Source organism: Heliangelus exortis, chromosome Z, assembly GCF_036169615.1.
Source record: "Heliangelus exortis chromosome Z, bHelExo1.hap1, whole genome shotgun sequence".
In the NCBI taxonomy this organism is placed as follows: Eukaryota; Metazoa; Chordata; class Aves; order Apodiformes; family Trochilidae; genus Heliangelus; species Heliangelus exortis.
Window position 1 is genome coordinate 63,358,308 of NC_092454.1, and position 10,588 is coordinate 63,368,895.

Here is a 10,588-nt window from a genome sequence, read left to right on the forward strand (position 1 = left end):
TGGTGGGTATGTGGCAGATAATAAGCCAATATCAACTCTGCCCCTCATGAAGGCAATAATACAGGGGAGATATTAACAGCTTCTTGGTTCAATCCTGAAAACGAACTGCTGTACACATGGATGTGGAAAAACACCACGAGGACAGAGCTACGTGAGATGAAGGTGAGAAGTACAACCTGGGATGGGTTGGAGGAGCTTGGCTTCTGGAGAAAGTTATGAGATTGTACCAGCTGCAAGCTGTGGAGCAGTTAGCTAAGATTATTATGTTAGAACAAAGTATTTTTAAGCTATAAATAATTCAGTAGATATCGGGTATCTGTAAATGTGTAGCAAACCACACAATTGGGGCTCAGCTGGCTTAGTGTTTTTTAAATTTGGACTCTGCATTAATATAATAAAGGATGTTGATTAAGCATGAGTTCATGCTTCATACCCTGTGACACATAGAGAAGACCAAAACCTGGAGAAGATGACCCTGGTTGACCCCAGTGCCTGGTACGTACCTGTGGCAGGACATCTGGGGTGAACCAAGCTGAGTGAAAGTTGCCTAAAGCCAGGTCAGGAGGAGCTGCAGACAAGATGGACACTTGCAATTACATAGTGGCATGGCATACAGAAGAGGGAAACTGGCTCCTCTAGAGCTGCACAGCAATATGATGCGAGGTAGAAGACACAGACAAGGAAAACACAAAAAAGAAATTTGGAAAAAAAAAAAATTTCCCATGGAAATACTCAAACATTACCAGAGATAGCACAGAGAGGCTCACAGCTTTGGCACCATTCAAATCTGAACAAACCCCAGGCAATGTGATCAAAGTTGTTCCTGCTTTCAGTAAGGGTTGGGACCTGAGGTCCCTTCCAACCTGGACTACTTCTGACACACCAACAGCCAGTGGAACGCAAAAACTTAAATATTTTTTTTTAAGAGCACAAAGTCCACACATTTAAAATTAAACTACAAAAAAAAAAAAAAAAAAAAAAAAAAAAAAAAAAAAAAAAAGATTTATTGCTTTATGCAGATTTTGACATTCAGCCTGAATTTCTTGGCAGTTCTCATAAAGTATATTTTCTGGCTTTTGTTTTGGGGTCATTTTTTGTGGTTTATTTTAAACAAAACTTTGAAGTATTCTGTGAATAAATTTTACATACCACAACAAAACAGAATGGCCTTACGAAATTAGAACTTACAAACAGTCTTCTGAAAAACTTTACAAGGTATGTGCTAGCAATATTCTATCTTCTTTGACTTAAAAGTGCATACACATTCAAAGGTTTCACATAATCCCCATATGTCTATTGAGATTATCAGGTGTTTTTTCCCTGAAAAAGATAGTCAAAACAAAATCTTAATTTTAAGAAGTGTTTGTGGAGACCGTGCTACATTTCTTCTTCCGGGAAATCAAACCAGGAGGATCGGTTGACAAGTCTCTTTGGAAGTCTGAGTATTAATGGTTGTCTCTCTGGACACTCTAAGAAGGAAGTCCTGGGGGAAGGCAGTGGACTGGAAGGTGCTGATGGTGCTTCTGGAACATAACTGTTGACAGTTTCTGTGTGAGGTGTGCTGCTGCCAGCATCCACCATGGGAAGACTCTGATAAGCCACAGCTTCTCCAGGTTCACCATCAGCATTTCTGACATCTCCATCTAGGACTTCCCTCCTGGCAGGAAAAGTGCTCTCACTGGCTGGTTCCCCAGTTTCTTCACCAGCTCTGTAAACATCTCCACATCCTGCCCTTCTCAGTAAAGAAGATGGGGACTCATTTTCCCCCTTATTTATCCGAGTTGTGCCTGTCCAAGTAACACTGCTGTCATATTCAGTGCTTTCAGGTTCCTTGCTACTATCACTATCAATTGTGATCACCACTGGAGAAGAGTGTGCAGAATTACTCGTGTGATGTTTCCGGTGTTTCTTCTTGTGTTTTTTCTTTTTCTTTTTAAGATGTCTTGCTGTGTCTGTTGCTTTTCCTTCATAAACTATCTCCACACTTGGACTCCTCATCTTTTTTTTCTTTTTCTTACGTTTTGTCTCACTGCTTGCTCGATTGTCTGAAAGGCTATCTTCATTTTTGCAGCAGTCACTGAATTTTGAGGAAGTTTTCTTGGGGTCATTTTCCCTTTCTAGACTTGTGCTCTCCATGAACGTGTTCTCTAAGTGGCGAGTTTTGTACTTCCTTTTTCCTCCAGGCTTTTCAGTTTTCATTCTGTCAGTTCCTCCAGAAGGTGTCCTTGACCTGTTGCTTGATCGACTCCTAGACCTGCACCTTTCATAGCAGTAATAGTGTCTCTCATGGACCCCCCTCTGGCTGTGTGGGTCTGTCCTTTCAATAAACGACCGTATCCTGTATTCTGGACTAGCAGAATAGAGAGTACTAGACTGAGTTCTCCTCCTGCTGGAGGACTCATAGCCATCTCCAAATGTCTTTCGACTACAGAAAGCATAACCCCACTGGTATCTGCTCTGGTAACTGTCCCTGACATAGTAATGATCACTGTCTCTGCTTCTTGATCTTCTTTTGCTGTGGCCTTTGCTACGTGATCGTGATCTGCTTACTTCTCTGGAGGGAGTGCTCTCATGGCTCAGAGATCCTCTCTGGCTCTTTAGAGAGGCTCTAATGTCATGAGCCCTTGATCTCTTGCTGCTTTTTTTGCTCCGATGTTTGCTACTATCTCTGCTTCTTGATTGTCTCTTTTTAAGTTGGCTTTTGCTACGATGTTCCTTCCTAGACCGATGGCCATGACTGCTTCGACTGTTCCTTGAACAGGACTGTGGGCTCCTGGACCTCCCCTTCCTGTGATGCCATGGGGAGCACACTATGTCACTTCCTGAAGAGGGACTCCAGCTCACATCCTGTGGAGATAGATCTTTTACCTTAAATTTGTTCTTCTCGTTATCCTTTGATACTGTCTTCTCAACTGCAGGAGAGAAGCAGCTTCTATAGCTACCTACATCCTCCTTGTATGTGGGAGAATGTGGTGAGAAGCTCCTGCTTGGTTCACTGTCACTCCAGCAGTGACTTGGGACTGTCTCCTCTTTCTTTATATCTTCCTCTTTCTCTTCCTTGATGGATTCCTCAGAGTCTGAGGACAGCTCCACCACTTCTGGTGTCCTCTCAGCTAATGGTTTAACGTACCCAACAATAACACAATTGTCTGAGGAAGTGTCAGTGTCGTTTGAGTCAGCATCAGCCGGCGGCTCAGACTGCAGTTTGGTTCTCTGACTCTTCGTTGCAGCATCCTCATCAGAACTCTCCGATGTCTCCAGAGGAGAAGCGATGGTTGCACGAGCCTCTTCTGAAATGGAATAGGAGGGCCCTGGAGTCTCATCATCCCAGGGAGCCTGATCAAGGCCAGTCACAGACGAACTATTATCCGGCCCTTGAGTACATGCCACATCTGGAGATATCGTAATAATTGACGAGTCTGAGTGGCTTCCTTCATCATAGGATGGTGCAGGGCAGTCATAATTGGCGTGTTGATCATAGGCTTCCAAGTTAAAAGGGCAGCGTGCAAAGCTGATGAATTCATGCAAGAAGTGTTCAGTCCGATTCAGCAGGAAAGGCTTCAAGTCATCAGCAAAGGCCTGGCTTTCTAGGTCATACCTCGTCACGTTGCTCATGATGATGTGCTGCACGATATTCACCAGAGATCCGTGGGCACCAAACAGGACCGTGAGCTCTCTCTTCAACCAGGGAACCAACCTGTGGAGACAGGCGGGGTTCCGGCGGAAGAACTCGGCGGAAATGTCGCGGTAGCGGCCGCCGTCCTGGATGCTGCGGATGCGCACGCCGGTGCGGTACAGCGCCCTGCGGAAGTTGATCATGTCCTCCTCCTGGATCTGCCGCAGGGACCTGCCCTCCGCGCTCGCCCTCCTCCTGGAAGCCAACCTCCTCATCATCTGCTGGATCTCCCCGTCCCGCTGCCGCACCGGCTCGCTCGACAGCCCCTCGAACAGGATCCCGTTGTCCGGAGGGGACCGCGTCCTGCGGGAGGGGGAGGCGGCCGCACGGCGCTCCCCGGTCATGGTGGTGCGGTAACGGAACCGCCGGCCGTCGGGGCTGGCAAAGGAGCTCGTTTCTGAAGGGCTGAGGATATACTCCTTGAAGTCATCTTCAGCTCGGATCGTATGGAAAATGGAAAAAAAAGGCTGCTTGCAGAGGGGACATTCTGCTTTGTTTTTCGACCACTCCTGGACACAGCGGAAACAGAACCTGTGCAAGCAGCGGTCTAGGTAGGCAACGTTATCGAATCTGTCCAAGCAGATGGGGCACTTAGAGTCAGGAGATGCATCTGTTGGCAGCTTGCTGGTGCCCGCTTTTGGAGAAAAGTTGCCACCTTCCAAAAACTCCCTATCTGCTGATGTCATGTCCTACAAAAGGCAGAAACAAAAGATGGTTACTAACACAGACAAAAACGTTCCAGTCCAGCTGCAGAAACCCCTGACAGTCACCTCCAGGGTTCAGCAACAGCACTCAGGACAAAAGCAAAGAGGCAGCAGGACCCTAACTGCTTTTCTTGGCCTCTCTCCATGCTGAGATCTGGCTTTCCAGTCTTGCAAGGTTTTAAAAAGAATGAGAATGGCATATGTGAGGGTAGCTGGCAGGATTCTGTGTTCTTGCCTGCTCATAAATAACTTCTTTTGTGTCAGTAAATTTACACAGTATCCTCCTGAAAACACTTCAAAAGAGAAAAAAAATTACACAAAAAATGTGAGAAAAGTGGGTTCTCTCTTTTGGGGGGGAAAAGTCAAAACACATAACTGCTCTCAAGCTAAACTACCCATTTTGGAGTTCTGCCAGATATGGCCTGTTCCTGTCTTGTTGGACACTCATGCTGGACTAACAGCTTGTTGGACCAGAACACCTCTGGGGATGTGTTCCAGACTAAATTAGCCTTTGTTTTAATAAAAGAAGCAAATGTAGCCAAGTGCTCATCCTCAGTCACAAATTGCTTTTGTGTCTAGTCAGGCTGTCAGAGAACGATAGAAAAACTGGAGTTAGAAGGGACCTTAAGGATCATCCAGTTCCAACACCCCTGCATGGGCAGGGACACCTCCCACCAGACCACATTGCTCCAAGCCCCATCCAACCTGGCTTTGAACACTTCAAGGGAGAGGACATCCACAGATTCTCTGTGCAACCTGTGCCAGTGTCTCACCACCCTCACAGCAAAGAATTTCATCCTCATATTGAATCTGAACCTGCCCTCTTCCAACTTAAAACCATCACTCCTTGTTATATTACTCCATGCCCTTTTACAAGCCCCTCCTCAGCTCTCTGGTAGCCCTAGGTACTAGAAGGTACTAGAAGGACACTGTTGAGTCTTCCTGGAGCCTTTTCTTTTCCAGGATGGGCAACCTTAATGCTCTCAGCTTATCCCACAGCAGAGCTGCTCCATCCCTCTGATCATCCCCGTGGCCCTCCCTCTGTACTCACTTCTCTGGACTCCGTGCCCTTCCCTATGCGGGGGGTCCCAGCATACCCGTGCCAAGCAATGCACCCATCTATGTAAAGGCCACTTCGGGTTCCAGCGCTACCCTGACGCACTGCAATGCAGCTGCATTGAGCTGCCGTGCTCCCTCCCAGCTCGTTGGTCCCCGGCTCGCACAGACAGCCCGGGAGCGGGCCCTGCCAGGCACGGGCTTAGCCGGGCGGACACGCAGGCACCGTGGGTCGGCGGCCGGGCTGGGGGCTGTCACAGCGCCGGGACGGAGCGATGCCTCCGCGGCCAGCTCCCTCCAACCCACCCCCCGCTTCCAGCTCGGCCCGGACACCGCCCCCAGCCCCCCGAAGGGCCTCTCCCCGACCCGCTCCCGGCCTCCGGGCCCGTACTCACCGCCGCCGGGTCCTGGTTCCCCGTGCGAGCCGAGGCCGCCTTCAGACGGCGGCGCGTCCGGTAGCGGCCGGAACCGGGGGTCCCCCGCCGCTCCTCCCCCGTGGTGCGGCGGCGGCGGGCGGCCTCCCAGAGGCGCCGCAGGGGTTCGGCCATGAGCGGCGGCGTTGCCAGGGGAACGTTCGCCCCCCGACACCACCGGGATAGCGCCGGCCGCCGGGCTGCCTACCGGGAGCGGAATGTGGCGCCGCTCTGTGCCGTCACTTCCGCTCCGGTGCGGGGGGGAGGGACGAGAGAGGCCGAGGAGGGGCCGGGCCGGGCCGGGCCGGGCCTGGATGGCGGACCCGGGGCGGGACCCGCGCTCTTTCTGCGATCTGGTACGCAACGGGACGGGGACGAGGAGAGGGAGCCCAGGGAAGGGGCGATAGGGGCTGGCACGGCCTCAGGGGCAATAGGGTGGGCGGGGTGTGCGGCCCGTGTTGGGGCAGGCCCGGGGCCGCCCGCTGTGCAAGGCGAGTGTCTCCCTGTGGAGCGGCAGAGCTGGGAAATGGCCGAGCCCGAGGCCGCCCGGAACGCTGAGAGAGTTTATAGCAGGGAGAAGGGTTGTGCGAAGGCGTTGGTGGAGGCAGCAGACACCGGGACCGGGGGATAAAGGGCGCGGTGGCGGTGCCGCCACAGCCTAAGTGCAATGTGGTTTTGTCCCGCAGGTGGTGGCTGCCGTGGTGCTGCTCTGCTGGGGCTTCGTCCTCTACGGGGCACGAGTGATTGCCCAGCGGCAGCTGGAAAGTGGCGTCTTTGCGCCAGCGCTACCCTAGGACAACCCCAGGAGCTTGACCTCGACTCCAAGAGCAAGAAAGGGTCTGGCAGAAGGCTAGGTGGGGCCCTGATGGTTGACTGGGGAAATAAAACTTAATTAGCTCTTAGAAAAGAGAAGGTAATTAAAGCATAAAGAGCTGTTGGGAAAGAGTAAAAGAGCTCACCTTATTCATTTGTACTACTGCACAGCTTTTCCTTGGTGTTTGAGGGTGGTGCAACTGAGGGTTGAGCTTGGAGGCGCTGTGACCGTCTGTCCCGCTGAGCAGCAGCTGCAGCACTGGCACGGAGGGACCCGCAGTCCCTGAGGGGGCAACCCCCAGCCCAATTCTAGGTTGCCCTGGCAACAAGGGTGGTGCCTTGGCATGGCAACAGCAGCTCTTCCAGAAGGAGGCCGGCAGGTAGGGTCAGGCTAGTTGACCCCTGAGTCTTTTTTAACCTCTCCCATGTTAGCTGCATCACTCTACAAGCACATGAATGTTGTCACAAGCCCTGGCAGTGCCCCACGAAAGTTTCTGTGCTGACAGATTCTCCATATCTTTACTGATTCTTTCTCTGAACCAAAGCTGAGTGGCCAGATCATCCTTCACTGTGACCACAGCAGGAGGCCAGCTGTGGTGGTCAAGCAGTTGCCAGGCACAGGTCTCCTCTCCTTCCCCTGGTTAGCTGGACAGCTCCAGCAGCACAGTGCCAGAGCCCTGAGTGACAGTGCTGAAAATACTCTGACCACCAGCAGCCTGTCAGCTTCTCTGCCTTCCTCCCAGGTGCTGCCACCTGCAAGCACCTGTAGCTGCAGGCAGCCATATGTTGGTCGCTGCAGGATTTTGGGTTTCTCCACCCTGCTTCAAACCTTCCAAATGCCATTTTGCAACAATTGTAATGGGAGTTGCTCTTTCTGGGTTTTTCTTTCCGAGTAATGAGTGTTTGTGATTGCACAGAGCGGGCTGGCCCACACAGAGTACTCCCTAGCATTGCTCCAAGCCTACTTGCCAGCCCTGCACCATGCAAGGAAGCTGAATGTCTCTCCCTTCAGGTCAGCAGCTGCCAGCATGTTCAGGGATACTTCTCCCACAATGTCAAAAGGATCAAGACCTGTTGTCTCCTGTCACTGTAATCTTGAGGCAGAGCCTGTGGCTGCTGCCAAATGAGGAAATGCCTGAAAATGTCCCTGTTGCTGACCAGGACATCATAAAGTGACAGAATGGAGGCAGAAAGAGAATTTGCTCCTTTTCTGTCATGGTCCTTTGCCAGCTGAGAAAACCACGTGTTGTTTCTGCAGAGGTCAAGATAACTGAGAGACTTTTTCTTCTCTGCCCTGCCCTGATAAGTCTCCCTCCCTTGTTATCACAGTACAGTGCCTGAGTCAGTGCCCAGGGTCTAAGAAACATCCTCAGCTCCACATCCTAATGTTTGCCTGAGGCCCTGTCAGGATGATAGCAGCAGCAAGAAGCAACTTATTTTTTCCCAGGTAACATGGGCGTAAGGTCAAAGCCACCACAGAGGTTGGGATGTACTTTGTTCAAGTCTAGTGGAGAGGAAGCAGCTTGCAGCTTCTCCCTCTGCAGCTCACCCTTCTGCTTGCAGCTGCTACTTGCCCAATCACAGCAGCTCTTCCAGGAAAGCAAGAACTAAAATTATGTGCATCCCAAAGATTCAAAGCTGCCATTTCAGTGGGAAAAATCTCTGCATTGTGTCACTAAAATCATCATAAAACACACTGAGGAGCTCCAAGTAACCAGAGAAGTCCCAGAAACCTGAGCTTTAGATGCAGTTCAGTTTACCATGGTTGAGTGTATCTTGTCTGATTCTTCTGCCCAGAAGTTACGTTTTTCCTTGAAGACAAGGCCATAGAGATCCTTGTCCAGGATCAAGTTTCTGAGACATGGATTGAAAGTCATTTAAGAAGATACTTACTCAGCAGAAATAAGAGAATACAAGAGTACCAGAAGTTTGCTTCTTACACAGTTTTGACATCAGTGGTCTCATTTCTTAATACACTGAGCTACCTCTCTGAAGAAGCTGCCTCTGAAGCTGTTGATTTACATTGTTATCTCCTATGTTGTATCTTCCATTTCACTTTCCCTTTCAAGCTCTCCCAGCTTGTGCTCACCTGCTGCTCGTGGAAGTTCAGTAGGACATACAACACTCCTCAGCTTGCTTCTGGGATGCTGAAAGAAGGGCTTGGACCCAGCACTCAGGATCCATCATCTTCTCCTCACCCACAAGGAGGCAGTGCAGAAAGCATGTTTCCTGTCATTCAGCATGGTACAGCAAAGAGCTATGTTTAGGCAGCATTAACCATTCAGATGAGATCAGAGATGGATGTTTTGCCAGTGCTATCATCCCCAAAAAGAATATATTTATAATGTTGATTAAATGCCCCTCAGATCTTTTTTTTCTTTTTTTTTTTTTTTTAATTCTTTTTAATCTTTGTAATGAGGCCTACCTTTTTCATCGAAGCAAGGCCGGTTTATTAGTCTTGAAGTGGTTTGTTTGTTTAGGTTTCAGGGCATTGTTTGGAAAAATTGTCATCAGCATGCTTTTGATTAGCTTAGCTAAGAGGACTTTTGCTTAATGAAATGATTAATTGATGCGGCCAAGTATGTAGCCACATTAACAGCTGCTCCAACAGATAAAAAAGATTCTCCTTCATTAACACGAGGTTGTACCCATGGATACATGTTAATTATAACATTGATAAGAATTTGTAAAGATAGCTAATGCTGTAGCTGAGTTATTTAATGAAGGCTATTGGAAACTGTCTAAAATGGAAGCAAAATCATTAGCCAGGCAACTGTGGGCTATATTTGGCTTTGGGTCACTTTAACACACTTTAGTCCTTGGGATAATTTCTCCCAGCTCTCACCAGCAAGGAAGCTAGAACATAGGTGCTTCATTCCTGTATTATACCTTGTTTGAAAATAGAGGAATTACACAACTTCAAACCAAGAGTCTAATAGAGCCCTCTGCCTAATGATAGTTATAGGGTTTTATTATCTTCTGTTATTTATGCAATACTGCCTGTAGCCTAAAAGCTGTATAAATACAGATTTTGGTAAATACATGCACTTGTGGTAAATGTAAACCTAACAATTTTTAAAATCCCAATGGTGACCATGTGTAAACTGCATATAAACTTCAGCCCACAAGTAGCTCCCAGATCACCACAGACCAAGAAGCACAAGCTACAGATTTTGCAGTTAAAGAAGACAAAAGATGCTTGCGTGGTGTGAGGCACAGAAGGTTAAGGGTAAGAGAGAGGTGCAGGAAAGAAGAGAGCACTAAGCCCAAAGGAGGGTGGCATGTCAGAGAACCCTGTTCGAGGACATTAATAGGACTTTGTGATTAGAAACACTGAACAGCCCCAGGACTTGTTTGTCTGAGTTGTGGCACTGCCAAAAATCTTAGAAGGGTTTGTACAGACTTGTATCTGGTCCCAATCTTCAAATACAGCCCTGGAGTTTTCTTCCAGCATTGCCACCTCAGAGCTTCTCTGCTTTTTGCTGCTACCACCTTCCACCACTCATCCTCTGCTCTGACCACTTCAAACATTTTTGCAGAAAGGGACAAAGGTATATGAACAGAAGTCAGTGCTACAGGACCTCTACTTGCCATCAGGGGCTCAACAAAGCACTGTAACACATGAGCATGAGCAACTGCAGTGAAGTAAAAGCATGCAAAACCTTTGCAGAAGCTAGACGGCAGTGTTGGCACATGCTCCAAGGGGCAGGCGAGCTCCTGCTCGTACTTTGCACAGTGGACTCTAGTTGTGGATCTTCTGTTTACAGGAGTCAGCTTCGCATCTCCTTTTTTTTGTCATCTCGAAAAAAAAAAAACAAACAAATAAATGTTTAGCATCTCTGAAACTTAAACCTCAAGGCCAACAACCACAGAAGATATAATCAGAGTTCATGGGGGAAAGCAACAGCCCAAATCATCAAAAGCAG

General features: G+C 48.9%; 1 protein-coding gene across 2 annotated transcripts; it reads right to left on the minus strand.

The window, feature by feature from the left end:
* Positions 1–968: 968 nt before the first annotated feature.
* Positions 969–6,962, minus strand: TOPORS (TOP1 binding arginine/serine rich protein, E3 ubiquitin ligase). 2 transcript variants are annotated; one of them, XM_071730470.1, is made up of 2 exons: positions 6,809–6,962; positions 969–4,365 (listed from the first exon to the last, which is right to left on the minus strand). In XM_071730470.1, the coding sequence occupies exons 1-2, from the start codon at positions 6,815–6,817 to the stop codon at positions 1,378–1,380; spliced, it is 2,997 nt and encodes a 998-aa protein (XP_071586571.1). In that variant the 5' UTR covers positions 6,818–6,962; the 3' UTR covers positions 969–1,377. The 2 variants fall into 2 exon arrangements, with proteins under 2 accessions (XP_071586571.1, XP_071586570.1); XM_071730469.1 differs by lacking the exon at positions 6,809–6,962 and adding an exon at positions 5,832–5,984.
* Positions 6,963–10,588: the final 3,626 nt, after the last annotated feature.

Excerpts from the sequence above, each read along its gene's own strand:
- TOPORS (XM_071730469.1), bottom strand. The coding sequence starts at position 5,984 with ATGGCCGAACCCCTGCGGCGCCTCTGGGAGGCCGCCCGCCGCCGCCGC. Across the intron at positions 4,366-5,831 it reads GGAACCAGGACCCGGCGGCG|GACATGACATCAGCAGATAG; the intron begins GTGAGTACGGGC and ends TGCCTTTTGTAG.